Raw genomic sequence first — 24741 nt, 5'->3', positions numbered from 1 at the left:
CAATGAAAGACAAATGATGCTCACGTAAACGTTTATGCAACAAGTCAATGAATGGCAAATGATACTTCCACAAACGTTCATGCAACACATTTAAAATCTTTTTTACACCAAAATGAGTACTCCAATTATATGAGAACTCAATGAATGGCAAATGGTACTCCCACAAATGTTCACGCAACACATCAATGAATGAAAAATGATACTTCCACAAACGTCCATGCAACACGTCATGGAATGGCAATTGATATTCCCAAAAACGTTCATGCAACACAACAAAAGTCTTCCTTACTCCAAGGTTACCCAACAAACCACCATGTCCATCACACACAAGCAACTTAGGCATAAAACTAGTAGGCACACAAAATCTATTCTTTCTAAACAAGTACCAATCTAGTTTATAGAACTTACCAAATGATGCTTTCTCACATGTTCCATACACACTAGCAAAGTCATCATCATAAGCATGTAATTTCTTATCATATTCAAGTCTCAACAATTTTGCATCTAAAAAGAAGACAATGACATACCTGCTTGCAAAAGCATCAACCACAAAATTTTCCATACCTTGTGTGTATTTGAATACATGAGGAAAAGTGATATGAACCCACGGGAATGAAATCCCTTGAACCCACAATCAATTTGAAAACTCCCCAAGAAAGCCAAAATCAAGTCAATGGATGGAGAACCTAGACCCGATGAGAACTCGTTTCAAGAACCTAGATTATATTAAAATCTAGACCCGTTGAAGAACCCGTCTCAAGAACCCAGATTACAAGGAGGAACGCCACAAAGGTTGTAATCTACCTTTGATAAGTTCAAAAGTTCAATTAAGAACAAAATGAGTAAAACTCAACTCACAATGAATAAATTCATCAAATTTCATAAACTTCATAATCTGATTAGAATGAGGCTACATAGAGTATTTAAAGCAAAACCTAATGAAACCCTAGCCAAAATAAACCCCCATCTTCCAAAAGTGCCCCTGGATGAACAGTGCCTCGGCTACAGTGCCGCGCTACAGTAACTCGGCTACAGTAACTCGGCTACAGTAACCCTAACCCTAGTTCAATAAAATAATAACTTTCCCAACATGCCCTTGCATAGGCCCCCTTAAGTTCTTCCCATAATAAACTCAATTATTCTAACTAATAAAATAAGTTCTTTAAATGAATTAAATAAGTTGTAACCCTTCAAGAGCCCAAAGCCTTTAAGTCTTGTTGTTGCCATCTTCCATAGCTGATCAAATGAATCAAAATTGGATCTTAATCCTTCAAGCCCCATCTTGAATGTTGGGCTCTTGCTAAACTCATCCCATGTGGATTGCATCAATTATTGCATTGTCTCCGTGATCTTTAAGACTAGGCTCATCATGGTTCACATTATTCCCCCTCTCCTCAAAAGGATTCAACCTTGAATCTCCACCTGGATTAAAGGGAAAAAAGTTAGCAACATTATCATTAATTTCATATGCAATATCATTAATTTGTTCAAGAATTTGAAAAAATCCATCCAGGCTACTCCTGTCGTCAACAGGTAAAGGCATTAAATCAAAATGAGTAAATGGATTAGGGCTATAAACAATTGCGAAAGGAGAATATAAAGTGGTAGTATGCATGGTCCTATTATATGCAAACTCTATAAATCTATCCACAACCATAAAAATAGAATCTCTACTTCTTTCTTTCCTAGGAAGCCCCAAAACAGAGTCCATATATGCAAACTCAATGAAACGCAAATGATACTCCTGTAAACGTTCATGCAACAAGTCAATATATGGCAAATGATACTCCCACAAACATTCTTGAAACACACCTAAAGCTTTTCTTACACCGAAATGACCATTCCAATTATATGAAAACTCAATGAATGGCAAACAATACTCCAACAAACGTTCATGCAACATGTTAATGAATAACAAATGATACTTCCACAAACGTTCATGTAACACATCAATGAAAGGCAAATGATACTCCCACAAACATTCATGTAACACATCGATGAATGGCAATTGATACTTCCACAAACGTTCATGCAACACGTCATTGAAAGGCAAATGATATTCCCACAAATGTTCATGCAACACGTCATTAAAATGCAAATGATATTCCCACAAATGTTCATGCAACACAACAAAAGTCTTCCTTACACCAAGGTTACCCAACAAACCAGCATGTCTATCACACACAAGCAACTTATGCATAAAACTAGTAGGCACACAAAATCTATTCTTTCTAAACAAGTACCAATCTAGTTTATAGAACTTACCAAAAAATGCTTTCTCACATGTTCCATACACACAAGCAAATTCATCATCATTAGCATGCAATTCCTTATCATATTCAAGTCTCAACAATTTTGCATCTAAAATGAAGACAAGGACATACCTTCTTGCTAAAGCATCAACCACAAAATTTTTCATACCTTGTGTGTATTTGAATACATGAGGAAAAGTGTCAATACAATCCTCCCGCTTAGCATGCATTCTAGTCAACAACTTACCTTGTCCCTTTAAGTGTGTCAAGGACTCATGTTCTGCAAATAAAGGTCGGTTTGGAATTGTCACACCTGTCACAAGATCAACGTAGTGCTCTATCTCCCTAATAGGTGACAATCCCCTAAACACACATCTAGGAATCACGACCTCATATCCCTGCAACAAAGAAACAACAACACTAGGCAAAGAGTCGTTAAATTCGTTAGCATAAAAACTGGCCTTAGCATAAAAACTCACTTTTGTCTTTTTATTTCTCTCTACAATCTCTCTTTGTTTTTCCTCTTGTGGCTCCACTATTTTTTCTTGACTCTCAACCACCTCTCTATTTTCTTTTTCTCTCTCTCTTTCTTTTGATGTTTCGGCTTCATTCTCTGTTTTCCACTCACTCTCTTTGTTCTTTTCACTCTCTGTTTTTCTTTCAGTCTCCTCTTTTTTTGAACTCTTGGCCTCACAATTGTTTCTCAACTCCTTCTGATATGAACCCGCGGGAATGAAATCCCTTGAACCCACAATCAATTTGAAAAGTCCCCAAGAAAGCCAAAATCAAGTCAATGGATGGAGAACCTAGACTCGATGAGAACTCGTTCCAAGAACCTAGATTATATTAAAATCTAGACCCGTTGAAGAACCCGTCTCAAGAACCCAGATTACAAAGGAGGAACGCCACAAAGGTTGTGATTTACCTTTGATAAGTTCAAAAGTTCAATTAAGAACAAGAGGAGTAAAACTCAACTCACAATGAATAAATTCATCAAATTTCATAAATTTCATAATCTGATTAGAATGAGGCTACATAGAGTATTTAAAGCAAAACCTAATGAAACCCTAGCCAAAATAAACCCCCATCTTCCAAAAGTACCCCTGGATGAACAGTGCCGCGGCTACAGTGCCGAGCTACAGTAACTCGGCTACAGTAACCCTAACCCTAGTTCAATAAAATAATAACTTTCCCAACATGCCCTTGCATAAGCCCCCTTAAGTGCTTCCCATAATAAACTCAATTATTCTAAACAAATAAAATAAGTTCTTTAAATGAATTAAATAAGTTGAAACCCTTCAAGAGCCCAAGCCTTTAAGTCTTGTCGTTGCCATCTTCCATAGCTGATCAAATGAATTAAAACTGGATCTTCATCCTTCAAGCCCCATCTTGAATGTTGGGCTCTTGCTAAACTTGTCCCAAGTGGATTGCATCAATCATTGCATTGTCTCCTTGATCTTCTTGGCCCATCTGGAAGTTGTAAATGATCTTTAAGATTAGGCTCATCTTGGTTCCCATCATTCCCCCTCTCCTCAAGAGGATTTGACCTCGAATCTCCACCTGGATCAAAGGGAAAATGGTTAGTAACATTGAAAATAGTAGAAACATGATACTTACCTGGAAGATCCATTAGACATGCATTTTCAATAATTTGTTCAAGAATTTGGAATAGTCCATCCAAGCTACTCCTATCATCAATTGGTAAAGACTTTAAATCTGAAGGAGGAAATGGATTAAGTATACAAACAATTTCAATTGGTGAAAAATTAGTAGTAGCATGAACACTCCAATTATATGTAAACTCAATGATTGGCAAACAATACTCCCACAAATGTTCATGAAGCACATCTAAAGTCTTCCCCGAACCAAAATGACCACTCCAATATGCACACTCAATGAATGGCAAATGATACTCCCGCAAACGTTCATGCAACAAGTCTGAAATCTTATATTCACCAGAATGACCACTACAATTATATGCAAACTCAATGAAACACAAATGATACTCCCTCAAACGTTCATGCAACACGTCAATGTATGACAAATGATACTCCCACAAATGTTCATGCAATACATTAATGAATGACAAATGATACTTCCACAAACGTTCGTGCAACACGTCTTTGAATGGCAAATGATATTCCCACAAATATTTATACAACACAACAAACGTTTTCCTTACACCAAGGTTACCCAACAAACCAGCATGTCCATCACAGACAAGCAACATACGCATAAAACTAGTAGGCACACAAAATTTATTCATTCTAAACAAGTACCAATCTAGTTTATAGAACTTACCAAATGATGATTTCTCACATGTTCCATACACACTAGCAAAGTCATCATCATTAGCATGCAATTCCTTCTCATATTCAAGTCTCAACAATTTTGTCTAAAATGAAGATAAGGACATACCTTCTTGCTAAAGCCTCAACCACAAAATTTTCCATACCTTGTGTGTATTTGAATACATGAGGAAAAGTCTCAATACAATCATCCCACTTAGCATGCATTCTAGTCAACAACTTACCTTGTCCCTTTAAATGTGTCAAGGACTCATGTTCTTCCAAGAAAGGTTGGGTAGGGATAGTCGCACCTGACACAAAATAAATGTAGTGCTCTATCTCCCTAATAGGTGGCAATCCACTAAACACGCTGCTAGAAATCACGACCTTATATCCCTGCAACAAAGAAACAACAACACTAGGCAAAGAGTCGTTAAATTCATTAGTATAAAAGCTTGCCTTAGCATAAAAACTCACTTTTGCCTTTTTGTTTCTCTCTGCAATCTCTTTTTCTTTTTCCTCTTGTGCAACTCTTTTTTCTTGACTCTCAGCCACCTCTCTATTTTCTTTTTCACTCTTTCTTTCTTTTGATGTTTCGGCCTCATTCTTTTTTTTCCTCTCACTCTCTTTTTCTATTTCACGCTCTCTTTTTCTTCCACTCTCCTCTTTTTTTGAGCTCTCGGCCTCACAATATTTTTGCAACTCATTCTCTTTTTTTCTTGAGGTTTCAGTCTCACCCAAATCATTTCCCTTAGGTGGTTCGTCGGCCTTCCCCCTTATTACAACTTGATCATTTTTGTCCAACTTTGGTTTCCAAGGAGTATTAGAAACTGAAGTATACCTTGATGTACCCTTTCCTTTTAGCCGCCTCTCCACCTTCATAGCCATGTGCACCATATCCTCTACCTCCACATAATGTTGCAACTCAACTACATTGGCTATCTCCGTATTCAACCCACTCAAAAATCTTGTCATCGTGGCCTCCTGATCCTCCACTACATTAGCCCGAATCATAGCCACCTCCATCTCCTTATGGTAATCCTCTACACTCCTAGACCCTTGTGTAAGATTTTGTAATTTTTGGTAGAGGTCTCTATAGTAGTGGCTAGGTACAAATCTCTGCCTCATGATAGCTTTTAACTCTCTCCATGTTTTTACAGGCCTCTCAAGATTATTTCTCCTATTGGTCACTAATTGATCCCACCAAATAGCCGCATAATCAGTGAACTCAATTACAGCCAACTTCACCTTCTTCTCCTCAGAGTAATTATGACAATCAAACACCAACTCTATTCTTTTCTCCCACTCTAAATAAACTTCAGGGTCGGTTCTACCTTGGAATGATGGTATTTTCATTTTGATGCTCCAAAGGTTCTTATCTACTCTATCTCGACCCCCTGAGTTTGCCCTAAGGCCTCTTCCATGCCTAACTCCTCTATGTCCACCCAATCCAACTTCAAACGTTAAGCCTTCATCATCCTCACCAAACTCTCCATTCTTATACCCATTCTCAATTCTAGGCTCACGTCGCCTCCTATCTCTCTCACATTGCAGATTTCTAATCACTGCTTCTTGATTATCCATACTATCCCTCACTTCACCCAACACCAAGTTCAACTGCTCAAACTGTTGTTGCATGGCTTGCAACACAATGGATGAGTTATATTCTCTCCCCCTTAGTGATGAGCTACTCCGATGAGACATTATAATGTGCTGCACAAAAAGAAAGTTAGTGGAAAACCTCACACACTCCCTTACGTGTTTGCACTCAAATAATGGCACTCAACTCGTGTTTCACTCTTAGTTGGCTTTTTTCCAATAATAGTCTCACACTCTCTTGCCTTTTACCTCGAGAGCTTTCCCACTCAAGTTCTTTCAGAACTAAATGAACTCAATCAAGACAAGGCAACCTTGTTTTATCCCAACTAGAAATTAGATCCAGGAAACAAGAACAAGAGAAACATGAAGGAATAAAAATGACACGAAAATCAATGAAGTTATACGAATGAAAGAGTAACAATAAGACAAGATACCAACTTGAGAGATGTATGCAGCAGCCCCTTTGATCATAAGGTTTAATCAACAAATTTCTTTCTTTCTCTTTGTTGTAACTATGTAGCAACTTTGAATACGCTACCTTCTCTTTTCTTCATCTTCTTCTTTTCATTTTTTTTTTTTTCGAATTTTCTTTTCTTTTCTTTTCCTTTCCTTTTTTTCTTTTCTTTTCTTTTCTTTTCCTTTCTTTTCTTCTCTCTAATTCATCCACAAACAGCAATATTCAATTGTGAAAACCAACCAATTGAATTCAAAACACACAAGCATGGACAATGAAGTAGAAGAGAATCAATAGAACGACACTCCAAGTAACTGACAAACTTAGAGATGCAGGAAACCCTAAGTGATGCAAATTTCAGCCAAACACAAAACCCTAAGAATTTCGGCAGCCTACTTTTTGTTTCTTTTTTTGGCAACCCTAGAACAATGAAGCCCTAGAATTAAATTTAAGGATGCTAAAATTAAAAGATAGAATCAGACCTGATTGGAAACCTTGCTCTAGATACCAAATGATATGAACCCGCGGGAATGAAATCCCTTGAACCCACAATCAATTTGAAAAGTTCCCAAGAAAGCCAAAATCAAGTCAATGGATGGAGAACCTAGACTCGATGAGAACTCGTTTCAAGAACCTAGATTATATTAAAATCTAGACCCGTTGAAGAACCCGTCTCAAGAACCCAGATTACAAAGGAGGAACGCCACAAAGGTTATGATTTACCTTTGATAAGTTCAAAAGTTCAATTAAGAACAAGAGGAGTAAAACTCAACTCACAATGAATAAATTCATCAAATTTCATAAATTTCATAATCTGATTAGAATGAGGCTACATAGAGTATTTAAAGGAAAACCTAATGAAACCCTAGCCAAAATAAACCCCCATCTTCCAAAAGTACCCCTGGATGAACAGTGCCGCGGCTACAGTGCCGAGCTACAGTAACTCGGCTACAGTAACCCTAACCCTAGTTCAATAAAATAATAACTTTCCCAACATGCCCTTGCATAAGCCCCCTTAAGTGCTTCCCATAATAAACTCAATTATTCTAAACAAATAAAATAAGTTCTTTAAATGAATTAAATAAGTTGAAACCCTTCAAGAGCCCAAGCCTTTAAGTCTTGTCGTTGCCATCTTCCATAGCTGATCAAATGAATTAAAACTGGATCTTCATCCTTCAAGCCCCATCTTGAATGTTGGGCTCTTGCTAAACTTGTCCCAAGTGGATTGCATCAATCATTGCATTGTCTCCTTGATCTTCTTGGCCCATCTGGAAGTTGTAAATGATCTTTAAGATTAGGCTCATCTTGGTTCCCATCACCTTCTCTCTTTTTTTTGAGCTTTCAGCCTCACCCAAATCTTTTCCCTTTGATGTTTCGGTCTTCCCCATTGCTACAACTTGATCATTTTTGTCCCACTTTATTTTCCAAGGACTACTAGAAACCGAAGTATACCTTGATGTACCCTTTCCTTTTAGCCTACTCTCCACCTTCATTGCCATGTGCACCATGTCCTCTACCTCCTCATAATGTTGCAACTCAACTACATTGGCTATCTCCCTATTCAACCCCCTCAAAAATCTTGTCATCGTGGCCTCCCGATCCTCCACTACATTAGCCCGAATCATAGCCACCTCCATCTCCTTATGGTACTCCTTAACACTCCTCTCACCTTGCAGATTTCTAATCATTGCTTATTGATTATCCATAATATCACTCACTTCACCCAATACCAAGTTCAACCGCTCAAACTGTTGTTGCATGGCTTGCAACACAAATGATGAGTTATTTGCCACATTTTTTGGATATGAGTCACTTCTATGAGACATCATAATATGCTGCACAAAAAGAATGTTAGTGGAAAACCTCACGCACTCCCTTACGTGTTTACACTCGAATAATGACACTCTACTCGTGTTTCACTGTTAGTGGCTTTTTTCCGATAATAGTCTCACACTCTCTTGCCTTTTACCTTAAGGGTTTTTCTACTCAAGTTCTTTAAAAACTAATTGAACACAATCAATAGAAAGCAACCTTGTTGTATCCCAACTAGTAATTAGATCCAGGAAACAAGAACAAGAGAAACATGAAAGGAATAAAAATGACACGAGAATCAATGAAGTTATACGGATGAAAGAGTAACAATAAGACAAGATACCAACTTTAGTGATGTATGCAGCAGCCCCTTTGATGATAAAGTTCAATCAACGAATTTATTTCTTTCTCATTTTTGTAACTATGGAGCAACCATTGAATATGCTACATTTTCTTTTCTTCTTCTTCTTCTCTCTTCTTTTTGTTTTTTCGAATTTTCTTTTCTTTTCTTTTCTTTTCTTTTCTTTTCCTTTCTTTTCTTTTCTTTAACTAAATCACAAACAGCAATACTCAATTGTGAAAATCAAGCAATTGAATTCAAGTATAGAAGAATTGACAATGAAATAGAAGATAATCAATGAAACGACACTCCAAGAAGTGGAAAAACTTAGAGATTTAGAAATCCAAGAATTTTGAAACCCTAGGAGATGCAAATTTCAGCCAAACCCAAAACCCTAAGAATTTCGGCAGCCTACTTTTTGTTTCTATTTTTTTTTTCTTTTTGGCAACCCTAGAACAATGAAGCCCTAGAATTAAATGATATGAACCCGCGGGAATGAAATCCCTTGAACCCACAGTCAATTTGAAAACTCCCCAAGAAAGCCAAAATCAAGTCTATGGATGGAGAACCTAGATTATATTAAAATCTAGACCCGTTGAACAACCCGTCTCAAGAACCCAGATTACAAAGGAGGAACGCCACAAAGGTTGTGATTTACCTTTGATAAGTTCAAAAGTTCAATTTAGAACAAGAGAAGTAAAACTCAACTCACAACGAATAAATTCATCAAATTTCATAAACTTCATAATCTGATTAGAATGAGACTACATAGAGTATTTAAAGCAAAACCTAATTAAAACCCAAGATAAAATAAAACCCCATCTTCCAAAGATACCCCTGAGTGAACAGTGCCGCGGCTACAGTACGGTGCTACAGTAACTTGGCTACAGTAACCCTAACCCTAGTTCAATAAAATAATAACTTTCCCAACATACCCTTGCATAGGCCCCCTTAAGTGCTTCCCATAATAAACTCATTTATTCTAAACTAATAAAATAATTTTTTTAAATGAATTAAATAAGTTATAACCCTGCAAGAGCCCAAAGCCTTTAAGTCTTGTTGTTGCCATCTTCCATAGCTGATCAAATGAATCAAAATTGGATCTTCATCCTTCAAGCCTCATCTTGAATGTTGGGCTCTTGCTAAACTCAAAAGGATCAATCCTTGCATTGTCTCCGTGATCTTTAAGACTAGGCCCATCATGGTTCCCATCATTCCCTCTCTCCTCAAAAGGATTCGACTTCAAATCTCCACCTTGGTTCCCATCAATCCCCCTCTCCTAAAAAAGATTCAACCTTGAATCTCCACCTGGATCAAAAGGAAAAACGTTAGTAATATTATCATTAATTTCATATGCAATATCATTAATTTGTTCAAGAATTTGAAAAGATCCATCCAAGCTACTCATGTCGTCAACAGGTAAAGGCATTAAATCAAAAGGAGTAAATGGATTAGGGCTATAAACAATTGCGAAAGGAAAATATAAAGTGGTAGTATGCATGGTCCTATTATATGCAAACTCTATAAATCTATCCACAACCATATAAATAGAATCTCTACTTCTTTCTTTCCTAGGCAGCCCCAAAACAGAGTCCATATATGCAAACTCATTGAAACGCAAATGATACTCCTGTAAACGTTCATGCAACAAGTCAATGTATGGCAAATGATACTCCCACAAACGTTCATGCAACATGTTAATGAATGACAAATGATACTTCCACAAACGTTCATGTAACACGTCAATGAAAGGCAAATGATACTCCCACAAACATTCATGTAACACATCGATGAATGACAATTGATACTTCCACAAACGTTCATGCAACACGCCATTGAAAGGCAAATGATATTCCCACAAATGTTCATGCAACACGTCATTGAAAGGCAAATGATATTCCCACAAATGTTCATGCAACACAACAAAAGTCTTCCTTACACCAAGGTTACCCAACAGACCAGCATGTCTATCACACACAAACAACTTATGCATAAAACTAGTAGGTACACAAAATCTAATATTTCTAAACAAGTACCAATCTAGTTTATAGAACTTTCCAAAAGATGCTTTCTCACATGTCCCATACACACTAGCGAAGTCATCATCATTAGCATGCAATCCCTTATCATATTCAAATCTCAACAATTTTGCATCTAAAATGAAGACAAGGACATACCTTCTTGCTAAAGTATCAACCACAAAATTTTTCATACCTTGTGTGTATTTGAATACATGAGGAAAAGTCTGAACACAATCCTCCCGCTTAGCATGCATTCTAGTCAACAACTTACCTTGTCCCTTTAAAATGTGTCAATGACTCATGTTTTTCCAAGAAAGGTCGGTTAGGAATTGTAGCACTTGGCACAAAATCAATGTAGTGCTCTATCTCCCTATTAGGTGGCAATCCACTAAATACACCACTTGGAAACACGACCTCATATCCCTACAACAAAGAGACAACAATACTAGACAAACATACGTCAAGTACGTTAGGATTAAGACTCGCCTTAGCATAAAAACTCGCTTTTCTCTTTGTTTTTCTCTCACTTTCTTCACACTCTCTTTTCTTTCCACTCTCTTTTTCTTTTTCACTCTCTTTTTCCCTTTCACACTCTTTTTTCTTTTCACTCTCTTTTTTTCTGTCACTCTCTTTTTCTTCATCTTTTTTTGTACTCTCGACCTCATAATTATTTTTCAACTCATTCTCTCTTTTGCTTGAGGTCTTAGTCTCACCCTCTTCTTTTTTCTCTCTCATTTTTCTCTCTTTCTCCATTTCGGTCTCACTATTTCTTTTCTTCTCAATCTCACATTCACTCTTGCTTTTCAGCTCAATCTCACTTTCACTTTCACTCTCACCTTCACTCTTGCTTTTCAGCTCATTCTCACTTTCACTCTTCCTTGTTTGCTCAATCTCCTTTTCACTTTTTCTTTTTTGATCACTCTCACTTTTACTCTTTCTTTTTTTATCACTCTCATTTTCACTCTTTCTGTTTTGAGCAACCTCACATTTCAGCTTCAATTGATCCCCATGGACCTGTGTTGGAGTTAAAGGAGCAAGTTTGATTGTTTTTCCATCTTTTTCAAAACTGTACATGTTCCTTAACCCATCATGGATCACCTTCCTATCATACTGCCATGGCTTCCCCAACAAAATATGACTAGCATGCATAGGCACTACATCACAAAGCACCATATCCTGGTATTTCCCAATTGAAAAAGAAACTAGCACTTGCTTATTTACCCTAACCTCCCCACAATCACTCAACCAGTGCAACATGTATGGTCTAGGGTGTTTCAAGGTACGTAAATTCAATTTCTCAACTAAAGTAGTGCTAGCCAAATTAATACAACTCCTCAAATCAATGATCATACTACATACCTTGTTGTTGATGTGGCATCTAGTATGAAAAATATTCTCACTCTTCTGCTCTATATCATCCATCTTAATTTTTGTATTGAGTGCATGCCTGGTAACAAGAGAATCACCATACTCTTCATTCTCATACCCATTTTCAACACTAAACTCGGGACGCCTCCTATCTCTCCTGCCATGAAGATTTCTAATTACCACATCTTGATGATCCATCCTATCCCTCACTTCACCCAACACTAAGTTCAACTTCTCAAACTGTTGTTGCATGACTTGCAACACAAAGGATGTGTTATCTACCATCTCCTTTGGTGATGAGTCACTCCTATGAGACATCATAATGTGCTGCACAAAAAGAATGTTAGTGAAAAACCTCACACACTCCCTTACGTGTTTACACTCAAATAATGACACTCCACTCGTGTGTAACTCTGAATTGGCTTTTTACTCGATAATAATCTCACACTCTCTTGCCTTTTACCTCAAGAGTTTTCCCACTCAAGTTCTTTAAGAACTAGTTGAACTAAATCAAGACAATACAACCTTGTATTATCCCAACTAGTAATTAGATCCAGGAAACAAGAACAAGAGAAACATGAAGGAATAAAAATGACACGAGAATCAATGAAGTTATACGAATGAAAGAGTAACAATAAGACAAGATACCAACTTGAGTGATGTATGCAGCAGCCCCTTTGATCATAAGGTTTAATCAACAAATTTCTTTCTTTCTCTTTGTTGTAACTATGTAGCAACTTTGAATATGCTACCTTCTCTTTTCTTCATCCTCTTCTTTTTTTTTTCTTTTTTTTTTTCGAATTTTCTTTTCTTTTCTTTTCCTTTCCTTTCTTTTCTATTCTTTTCTTTTCTTTTCCTTTCCTTTCTTTTCTTTTCCTTTCTTTTCTTTTCTCTAATTCATCCACAAACAGCAATACTTTTCTTTTTTTTTCTTTTCTCTAATTCATCCACAAACAGCAATAGTCAGTTGTGAAAACCAACCAATTGAATTCAAACACACAAGCATGGACAATGAAGTAGAAGAGAATCAATGGAACGACACTCCAAGCAATTGACAAACTTAGGGATGCAGAAAATCCTAGAATTTTGAAACCCTAGTTGATGCAAATTTCAGCCAAACCCAAAACCCTAACAATTTCGGCAGCCTACATTTTGTTTCTATTTTTTTTTTTTTTTTGGCAACCCTAGAACAATGAAGCCCTAGAATTAAATTTAAGAATGCTAAAATTAAAAGATAGAATCAGACCTGATTGGAAACCTTGCTCTGATACCAAATGATATGAATCCGCGGGAATGAAATCCCTTGAACCCACAGTCAATTTGAAAACTCCGCAAGAAAGCCAAAAATCAAGTCAACGGATGGAGAACCTAGACCCGATGAGAACTCGTTTCAAGAACCTAGATTATATTAAAATCTAGACCCATTGAAAAACCCGTCTCAAGAACCCAGATTACAATGGAGGAACGCCACAAAGGTTGTGATTTACCTTTAATAAGTTCAAAAGTTCAATTAAGAACAAGAGGAGTAAAACTCAACTCACAATGAATAAATTCATCAAATTTCATAAACTTCATTATCTGATTAAAATGTGGCCACATAGAGTATTTAAAGCAAAACATAATGAAACCCTAGTCAAAATAAACCTCCCATCTTCCAAAAGTGCCCCTGGATGAACAGTGTCGCGGCTACAGTATGGAGCTACAGTAACCCTAACCCTAGTTCAATAAAATAATAACTTTCCCAATATGCCCTTGCATAAGCATATAAACCCAATTATTCTAAGCAAATAAAATAGGTCCTTGAAATTAATTAAATAAGTTGAAAGTCTTCAAGTGTCTAAAGCCTACAAGTCATGTTGTTGCCCTTTCCATAGCTTATCAAATGAATCAAAGCATAATCTTCATCGTTTAAGCCCTTGAACTTGTATTTGACCCATCTGGTACTTGCAACATATCTTTAAGACTAGGCACACCTTGGTTCCCATTAGTAACCGTAACCTTAGTTCAATAAAATAATAACTTTCCCAACATACCCTTGCATAGGCCCCCTTAAGTGCTTCCCATAATAAACTCATTTATTCTAAACTAATAAAATAAGTTTTTTAAATGAATTAAATAAGTTGTAACCCTTCAAGAGCCCAAAGCCTTTAAGTCTTGTTGTTGCCATCTTCCATAGCTGATCAAATGAATCAAAATTGGATCTCCATCCTTCAAGCCTCATCTTGAATGTTGGGCTCTTGCTAAACTCGTCCCAAGTGGATTGCATCAATCCTTGCATTGTCTCCGTGATCTTTAAGACTAGGCCCATCACGGTTCCCATCATTAAATATGCAAGAAATAAAAGATAGAATCAGACCTGATTGAAAACCTGGCTCTGATACCAAATGATATGAACCCGCGGGAATGAAATCCCTTGAACCCACAATCAATTTGAAAACTCCCCAAGAAAGCCAAAATCAAGTCAATGGATGGAGAACCTAGACCCGATGAAAACTCGTTTCAAGAACCTAGATTATATTAAAATCTAGACCCCTTGAAGAACCCGTCTGAAGAACCCAGATTACAAGGAGGAACGCCACAAAGGTTGTGATCTACCTTTGATAAGTTCAAAAGTTTAATTAAGAACAAGAGGAGTAAAACTCAACTCACAATGAATAAATTCATCAAATTTCATAAACTTCATAATCTGATTAGAATGAGGCTACATAGAGTATTTAAAGCAAAACCTAATGAAACCCTAGCTAAAATAAACCCCCATCTTCCAAAAGTGCCCCTAGATGAACAGTGCCTCGGCTACAGTGCCGCGCTACAGTAACTCGGCTACAGTAACCCTAACCCTAGTTCAATAAAATAATAACTTTCCCAACATGCCCTTGCATAGGCCCCCTTAAGTGCTTCCCATAATAAAACCGTTCAAGAGCCCAAAGCCTTTAAGTCTTGTTGTTGCCATCTTCCATAGCTGATCAAATGAATCAAAATTGGATCTTCATCCTTCAAGCCCCATCTTGAATGTTGGGCTCTTGCTAAACTCATCCCAAGTGGATTGCATCAATCCTTGCATTGTCTCCGTGATCTTTAAGACTAGGCCCATCATGGTTCCCATAAAAAAGTTTCAATACTATCTTCCCGCTTAGCACGCATTCTAGTCGACAACTTACCTTGTCCCTTTAAGTGTGTCAAGAACTCATGTTCTTCCAAGAAAGGTTGGTTAGGAATTGTCGCACTTGGCACAAAATCAATGTAGTGCTCTATCTCCCTAATAAGTGGCAATCCACTAAACACACCGCTAGTAATCACGACCTCATATCCCTGCAGGAAAGAAACAACAACACTAGGCAAAGAGTCGTTAAATTCGTTATTATAAAAGTTTGCCTTAGCATAAAAACTCACTTTTGTCTTTCTATTTCTCTCTGCAATCTTTCTTTCTTTTTCCTCTTATGGCTCATCTCTTTTTTCTTGACTCTCAACCAGCTCTCTATTTTCTTTTTCACTCACTCTTTCTTTTGATGTTTTGGCCTCATTCTCTTTGTTTTTTTCACTCTCTCTTTTTCTTTCACTCTTCTCTTGTTTTGCACTCTCGGGCTCAAAATTGTTTTTCAACTCATTCTCTTTTTTTTCTTGAGGTTTCAGCCTCACCCAAATCTTTTCTCTTAGGTGGTTCGGTCTTTCCCATTGTAACAACTTGATCATTTTTGTCCCACTTTGGTTTCCAATGAGTACTAGAAACCGAAGTATACCTTGATGTACCCTTTCCTTTTAGCCGCCTCTCCACCTTCAAAGCCATGTGCACCATATCCTCTACCTCCACATAATGTTGTAACTTAACTACATTGGCTATCTCCCTATTCAACCCACTCAAAAATCTTTTAATTGTGGCCTCCCGATCCTCCACTACATTAGCCCGAATCATAACCAACTCCATCTCCTTATGGTAATCCTCTACACTCCTAGACCCCTGTGAAAGATTTTGTAGTTTTTGGTAGAGGTCACTATAGTTGTGGCTAGGTACAAATCTCCGCCTCATGATAGCTTTCAACTCTCTCCATGTTTCTACAGGCCTTTCAAGATTCCTCCTCCTATTGGATACTAATTGATCCCACCAAATAATCGCATAATCAGTGAACTCAATTACAGCCAACTTCACCTTCTTTTCCGTAGAGTAATTATGACAATCAAACACCAACTCTATTCTTTTCTCCCACTCTAAATAAACTTCAGGGGTCAGTTCTATAGTGGAATGATGGTATTTTCATTTTGATCCCCCCAAGGTTCTTATCTACTCCATCTCGACCCCCAGAGTTTGCCTTAAGGCTTCTTCCATGCCTAACTCCTCTATGTTCACCCAATCTAACTTCAGATGTTAAACCTTCTTCATCCTCACCAAACTCTCCATTCTTATACCCATTCTCAATTCTAGGCTCACGTCGCCTCCTATCTCTCTCACCTTGCAAATTTCTAATCATTGCTTCTTGATTATCCATGCTATCCCTCACTTCACTCAACACCAAGTTCAACTGCTCAAACTGTTGTTGCATGGCTTGCAACACAATGGATGAGTTATATTCTCTCCCTCTTAGTGATGAGCTACTCTGATGAGACATTATAATGTGCTGCACAAAAAGAAAGTTAGTGGAAAACCTCACACACTCCCTTACGTGTTTGCACTCAAATAATGGCACTCCACTCGTGTTTCACTCTTAATTGGCATTTTCCCAATAATAGTCTCACACTCTCTTGCCTTTTACCTCAAGAGCTTTCCCACTCAAGTTCTTTCAGAACTAAATGAACTCAATCAAGACAAGGCAACCTTGTTTTATCCCAACTTCTAATTAGATCTAGGAAACAAGAACAAGAGAAACATGAAGGAATAAAAATGACACAAGAATCAATCAAGTTATACGAATGAAAGAGTAAGAATAAGACAAGATACCAACTTCAGTGATGTATGCAGCAGCCCCTTTGATCATAAGGTTTAAATCAACAACTTTCTTTCTTTCTCTTTGTTGTAACTATGTAGCAACTTTGAATATGCTACCTTCTCTTTTCTTCATCTTCTTCTTCTTCTTTTTTTTTTTTGGAATTTTTTTTTTCTTTTCTTTTCTTTTCCTTTCCTTTCTTTTCTTTTCTTTTCTTTTCCTTTCTTTTCTTTTCTCTAATTCATCCACAAACAGCAATATTCAATAGTGAAAACCAACCAATTGAATTCAAACACACAAACATGGACAATGAAATAGAAGAGAATCAATGGAACGACACTCCAAGCAATTGAAAAACTTAGAGATGCAGGAAACCCTAGAATTTTGAAACCCTAAGTGATGCAAATTTCAGCCAAACCCAAAACTCTAAGAATTTCGGCAGCCTACTTTTTGTTTTAAATTTTTTTTTTTTTTTGGCAACCCTAGAACAATGAAGCCCTAGAATTAAATTTAAGGATGCTAAAATTAAAAGATAGAATCGGACCTGATTGGAAACCTGGCTCTGATACCAAATGATATGAACCTGAAATCCCTTGAACCCACAGTCAATTTGAAAACTCCCCAAGAAAGCCTAAATCAAGTCAATGGATGGAGAACCTAGACCCGATGAGAACTCGTTTCAAGAACCTAGATTATATTAAAATCTAGACCCGTTGAAGAACCCGTCTCAAGAACCCAGATTACAAAGGAGGAACGCCACAAAGGTTGTGATTTACCTTTGATAAGTTCAAAAGTTCAATTAAGAACAAGAGGAGTAAAACTCAACTCACAATGAATAAATTCATAAATTTCATTATCTGATTAGAATGAGGCTACATAGAGTATTTAAAGGAAAACCTAATGAAACCCTAGCCAAAATAAACCCCCATCTTCCAAAAGTGCCCCTGGATGAATAGTGCCTCGCTACAGTAACTCGGCTACAGTAACCCTAACCCTAGTTCAATAAAATAATAACTTTCCCAACATACCCTTGCATAGGCCCCCTTAAGTGTTTCCCATAATAAACCCAATTATTTGAAACTAATAAAATAAGTGCTTTAAATGAATTAAATAAGTTGAAAGCCTTCAAGTGCCCAAAGCCTTTAAGTCTTGTTGTTGCCCTTCCCATAGTTCATCAAATGAATCAAAGCTGAATCTTCATCATTTAAGCTCTTGGACTTGTATTTGGCCAATCTGGAACATGCAACATATCTTTAAAACTAGGCCCACCTTGGTTCCCATCAGGTCATGTTTCCTAGTGGTGTTTTTTGTGGATTGCCACCTATTAGAGAGATAGAGTACTACATTGATTTTGTGCCAGGTGAGACAATTCTTAATCGACCTTCTTGAAAAAACAAGAGTCATTGACACACTTAAAGGGACAAGGTAAGTTGTTGACTAGAATGCATACTAAGCGGGAGGATTGTATTGAGATTTTTCCTCGTGTATTCAAATACACACAAGGTTTGAAAAATTTTGTGGTTGATGCTTTAGCAAGAAGGTATGTCCTTGTCTTCATTTTAGATGCGAAATTGTTGAGATTTGAATATGAACCCGTGGGAATGAATTCCCTTGAACCCACAATCAATTTGAAAACTCCCCAAGAAAGCCAAAATCAAGTCAAGGATGGAGAATCTAGACCCGATGAGAACTCGTTTCAAGAACCTAGATTATATTAAAATCTAGACCCGTTGAAGAACCCGTCTCAAGAACCCAGATTACAAAGGAGGAACGCCACAAAGGTTGTGATTTACCTTTGATAAGTTCAAGAGTTCAATCAAGAACAAGAGGAGAAAACTCAACTCACAAATAAAATTCAATATTGTCTAACTCTCAAATGAGGCTACAAAGAGTTTTTAAAGCCAAACCTAATCAAAACCCTAGCCAAAATAATGCCCCTTTTACCCAAAATTACCCTTGATGAACAGTACCGGCTACAGTACGCGCGGCTACAGTAACCCCAACAGTAAATTGATGAAACCCTAGTTCCTAAAATGTAATTTTCCAAATAAGCCCTTGGCCAAAATACAAGGCCTTCCCAAAAACATAGTTCAAAAGAAATAAGACATGTGAGCCAAGCATCTTCAAGCCCACTTATTCTAAACTAATAAAATAAATCATTTAACCAAATTGGAAGCCTCCAATAACGATAGGCCGTATGTTTAAGTCATGTCTTCCACAGCTTGAATAAAGTGGATCAAAACTGGTTCTTCTTCTTTCAGACCCATCTTCAGTGTTGGGCTCTTGCTGGCTTCATCCCAGGTGGATTGCACCAATCCTTGCATTGCTTCCTTGATCTTCTTGGCCCTTGATCTTGTAATTGGCCCATCTGGAACTTGCAAAGGATCTTTAAGAGTAGGCCCACCTTGGTTCCTATCATTCCCCCTCTCCTCAAAAGGATTCGACCTCGAATCTTCACCTACATCAAAAGGAGAAAGATCAGAAACATTGAAAGTTGCAGAAACTTTATACTCACCTGGAAGATCGACTTTATATGCATTGTCATTAATTTTCTCAAGAATTTGAAAAGGTCCATCTCCTCGAGGATGCAACTTTGTCCTTCTATGGGCTGGGAATCTTTCTTTGCGCATGTGAACCCAAACCCAATCTCCTGGTTCAAAGATGACACGCCTTCGTCCTTTATTGGCTTGGGAAGCAACCCTTTCATTCTTTTGGGCAATTTGAAGCCGTACCCTCTCATGAAGTGACTTCACCAACTCCGCCTTCTTTTGTCCATCCAAACTACTCCTGTCATCAACAGGTAAAGGCATCAAATCCAAAGGAGTAAGTGGATTAAATCCATAAACAATTTCAAAAGGAGAGTATGAAGTAGTAGTATGCATCGTCCTATTATATGCAAACTCTATAAATGGCAAACAATCCTCCCAAGTTTTTAAATTCTTATGAACAACAGTGCGTAAAAGCTGAGTTAAAGTCCTATTAACTACTTCAGTCTGACCATCAGTCTGTGGATGACAAGTAGTGGAAAATAAGAGCTTAGTACCCAATTTCCCCCACAACACCTTCCAAAAGTAGCTAAGGAATTTAACATCCCTATCAGAAACAATACTCCTAGGTACACCATGGAGTCGCACTATCTCCCTGAAAAACAAGTCAGCTATATTTGTTGCATCATCTGTTTTATGGCATGGAATGAAATGTGCCATCTTACTGAATCTATCAACAACAACAAAAATAGAATCTCTACCCCTTTTGGTCCTAGGCAGCCCCAAAACAAAGTCCATAGATATGTCGACCCATGGCTCACTAGGAACGGGTAAGGGTGTATACAACCCATGTGGCAAAACCTTAGATTTGGCCTTTCTACATGTAATGCACCTTCCACAAATACGGTTAACATCTCTCTTCATCTTAGGCCAAAAGAAATGTTCATGCAAAATGTCTAAAGTTTTCTTGACACCAAAGTGTCCCATTAACCCCCCACCATGTGCCTCACGCACCAATAACTCACGCATAGAACAATTTGGCAGACAAAGTTTGCTTTCTTTAAACAAATAACCATCATGCTTGTAAAACTTACCAAATGCCGCCTTATCACATGCCACATACACATTTGAAAAATCAGCATCATCGGCATACATGTCTTTCACGTATTCAAACCCAAGCATTTTGGCACTCATAGAAGTAAGAAGTACATACCTCCGGGATAGAGCATCAGCAACAATGTTCTCCTTACCTTGCTTGTAACGGATGACATAGGGAAAGGTCTCAATGTATTCCATCCATCTAGCATGCCTTTTATTCAACTTACCTTGACCCTTGAGATGCTTCAATGATTCATGATCGGTGTGGATCACAAATTCCCTTGGCCATAGGTAGTGCTGCCAAGTCTCTAATGCACGAACAAGAGCATAAAGCTCTTTGTCATAAGTAGGGTACTTCAGGGATGCCCCACTTAACTTTTCACTGAAGAAGGCTATGGGCCGCCTATCCTGCATCAAAACGGCTCCAATCCCTATTCCTGAGGCATCACATTCAATCTCAAAAGCTTTGTTAAAATCAGGTAATGCTAACACAGGTGCAGAGCACAACCTTTCTTTAATAGTGGCAAAAGCATTCTCTTGATTAGCCCCCCAATGAAACCCAACATTCTTTTTAATTACCTCAGTGAGTGGTGCAGCAATGGTGCTGAAGTCTTTAACAAAACGCCGATAAAAGCTAGCTAGCCCATGAAAGCTTCTTACCTCAGTGATGCTTTTTGGCGTTGGCCACTCCTTGATGGCCTTGACTTTCTCTTCATCCACCTCAATACCCTTTGTACTAACAACGTAACCAAGAAAAACAACTTTTTCCATGCAAAAGGCACATTTCTTGAAATTAGCATACAACTTTTCACATCTCAACACATCAAACACATATCTCAAATGCTCAATATGTTCATTTAAGTTCTTGCTGTACACTAAGATATCATCAAAGTACACAACCACAAACTTGCCTATGAATGCACGTAGGACATGGTTCATTAATCTCATGAAAGTACTGGGCGCATTTGTAAGTCCAAATGGCATAACCAACCATTCATAAAGCCCATACTTAGTCTTAAAAGCAGTTTTCCATTCATCACCCTCTTTCATTCTAATTTGATGGTACCCACTTTTAAGATCAATTTTACTGAAAATACATGAACCATGCAATTCATCAAGCATATCATCCAATCTAGGAATGGGATGGCGATACTTTACCGTGATATTGTTGACCGCCCTGCAATCAATGCACATCCTCCACGTCCCATCCTTCTTTGGCACTAGTAGCACTGGTACTGCACAAGGGCTCATGCTTTCCCTCACGTACCCCTTGCTCATCAAATCCTCAACTTGCCTCTGAAGCTCCTTTGTCTCCTCTGGATTACTCCTATAGGCTGGTCGGTTTGGAATAGCAGCCCCGGGCACAAAATCAATCTGGTGCTCAATGCCTCTAATGGGTGGCAACTCATTTGGCATCTCCTCCGGGAATACATCCTCAAACTCCTGCAACAAAGAAACAGCCAAACTAGGAAGAGACTGGTTAGTTTCATCAAGAGTAAGATAAGACTCTTTATAGACAAGAAAAATCATAGGGCGATCTGCGAAGAAAGCCCTCTTAACCTCACTCTCTCTTGCATAGAAACTCACTTTTGCCTTTCCTTTTCTCTCAGAAGACTCTCTTTCTTTTTTCTCTCGTGGCTCCACTATTTTTTCTTTACTCTCAGCCACCTCTCTACTTTCTTTCTCACTCTTTCTTTTATGCTCATATTCACTCTCACTCTTTCTTTTTTGCTCAATCTCTTTTTCACTCTTCCTTTTTTGATCACTCTCATTTTCACTCTTTTTTTTTTGAGCAACCTCACTTTTCAATTTCAATTAGTCCTCATAGACCTGGCTTGGAGTTAAAGGAGCAAGTTTAATTGTTTTGCCCTCCTTTTCAAAGCTGTACATGTTCTTGAACCCATCATGTGTCACTCTCCTATCATACTGCCACGGCCTCCCCAACAAAATATGGCCCGCATGCATAGGCACAACATCACAAAGCACCTCATCTTGATACTTCCCAATAGAAAAAGTAACTAACACTTGTTTATCCACCCTAACCTCTCCACAATCATTCAACCACTGCAATTTGTATGGTCTAGAGTGTTTTAAGGTTGGTAAATTCAATTTCTCAACCAAAGTAGTGCTAGCCACATTAGTACAACTCCCTCCATCAATGATCATACTACATACCTTATTGTTGACATGGCATCTAGTATGGAAAATGTTCTCTCTCTGTTGCTCTGCATCATCCACCTTAATGTGTGCATTAAGAGCACGCCTGGCAACAAGAGACTCACCTGTCACAGGGTATACCACTCCATCATCATCACTAGCATCATCCAACTCGGGCACCTCATCACTATCATCTTCACTCTCAGTCATCACCTCCCCATTGTCACGCATAATCATCACCCTCCTATTTGGACATTGAGAAGCAATGTGCCCTGAACCCAAACACTTAAAACATTTGATATCTCTATTCCGTGAAGGTTGGGATTCTACCTTGGGTTTGTTGCTAGTTCCCTCATCTTTTCCCTTAGGTGGTTCGGTCTTTCTCTTTGCTTCAGCTGGATCATTCCTATCCCATTTTGATTTCCAAGTAGTGCTAGAAATCGAAGTGTACCTTGCTGTCCCTTTTCTCTTTAATTGCCTCTCCACCTTCATAGCCATGTGCACCATGTCCTCTATCTCCACATAATGCTGCAATTCAATTACATTGGCTATGTCCCTATTCAACCCACTCAAAAATCTAGCCATGGTGGCCTCTCGGTCCTCCTCTACATTAGCCCGAATCATCGCCACCTCCATCTCCTTATGGTAATCCTCCACACTCCTAGACCCCTGTGTAAGATTTTGTAATTTCTGAAAAAGGTCTCTATAGTAATGGCTAGGAACAAATCTCCGCCTCATGAGAGCTTTCAACTCTCCCCATGTCTCTATAGGCCTCTCATAATTCCTTCTCCTATTGGTCACTAATTGATCCCACCAAATAATAGCATAATCAGTGAACTCAATTACCGCCAACTTCACTTTCTTCTCCTCAGAGTAATTATGACAATCAAACACCAACTCTATTTTTTTCTCCCACTCTAGATAAACCTCAGGGTCAGTTCTACCTTGGAAAGATGGTATTTTCATTTTGATGCTACCAAGGTCTCTATCTACACCATCCCGACCCCTTAGATTCCCCTCAAGTCCTCTTTCATGCCTAACTCCTCTATTTCTACCCGACCCAACGTCAGATGCTAAATCTTCCTCTTCCCCACCATCTCCTTCATTCTCATACTGATTTTCGACTCTATGCTCACATCGCCTCCTATCCCTCCTACCTTGTAGATTTCTAATCGCTGCTTCTTGATGATCCATCCTATCCCTCACTTCACCCAACACCAAGTTTAACCGCTCAAACTGTTGTTGCATGGCTTGCAACACAAAGGATGAGTTATCTGCTCTCCCCCTTGGTGATGCGCTACTCCGATGAGACATTATTAGGCGCTACACAAGAGAAAGTTAGTGGCAAAAAAAAAAAAAGTAAACCTCACACACTCCCTCACGTGTTTACACTCGAATAATGACACTCCACTCGTGTTTCACTCTTAATTGACTTTTTTCGATAATAGTCTCACACTCTCTTTGCCTTTTACCTCAAGAGTTTTCCCACTCAAGTTCTTTAAGAACTAATTGACTCAATCAAGACAAAGCAACCTTGTTTTATCCCAACTAGTAATTAAGTCCAAGAAACAAGAACAAGAGAAACACGGAAGGAATGAAAAAAAAATGGCACGTGAATCAAGAAAATTATACGAATGAAACAGTAGCAATAAGACAAGATATCAACTAGAATCACCCCCTTTGATGATAAGGATCAAGGAAAAAAAAAATCTCGAATTTTTTTTTTTTTTTTCACGATTTTTTTTTTTCTTTTCCTTTCTTTTCTTTTCTTTTCTTTTCTTTTCTTTTCCTTTCACCAACTGATTTGATCACAATCAAGAATAAGCAGTTGAGAAAAACCCTAACAATAACTCAAAAACCCTTGGGCAAATGATATACGGCAGCCCCTAGAACAAGAGATTTCAGCCAACACAAACCCTAGAACAATGAATTTCAGCAACCCTACTAACC

General features: G+C 38.0%; 1 protein-coding gene across 1 annotated transcript in view; it reads right to left on the bottom strand.

Annotated features, from left to right (window-relative positions):
• LOC118344569 overlaps positions 1 to 23661 on the bottom strand; it is a gene marked incomplete at its 5' end in the record, with an annotated part of 52109 nt that extends 28448 nt beyond the window's left edge. The window contains 6 exons of the mRNA XM_035685588.1: positions 2566 to 2650; positions 19363 to 19697; positions 19836 to 20616; positions 20746 to 21381; positions 21829 to 22077; positions 22549 to 23661. Of these exons, the coding sequence (XP_035541481.1) occupies positions 2566 to 2650; positions 19363 to 19697; positions 19836 to 20616; positions 20746 to 21381; positions 21829 to 22077; positions 22549 to 23661 (3199 nt within the window). The remainder of the gene's footprint in view (positions 1 to 2565; positions 2651 to 19362; positions 19698 to 19835; positions 20617 to 20745; positions 21382 to 21828; positions 22078 to 22548) is intronic.
• Positions 23662 to 24741: the final 1080 nt, after the last annotated feature.

The sequence above is a fragment of the Juglans regia genome, chromosome 14 (genome assembly GCF_001411555.2).
Source record: "Juglans regia cultivar Chandler chromosome 14, Walnut 2.0, whole genome shotgun sequence".
NCBI lineage: Eukaryota > Viridiplantae > Streptophyta > Magnoliopsida > Fagales > Juglandaceae > Juglans > Juglans regia.
Note: the sequence above shows the minus strand (reverse complement) of the source record. Positions and strands in the feature narration are given on the sequence as shown.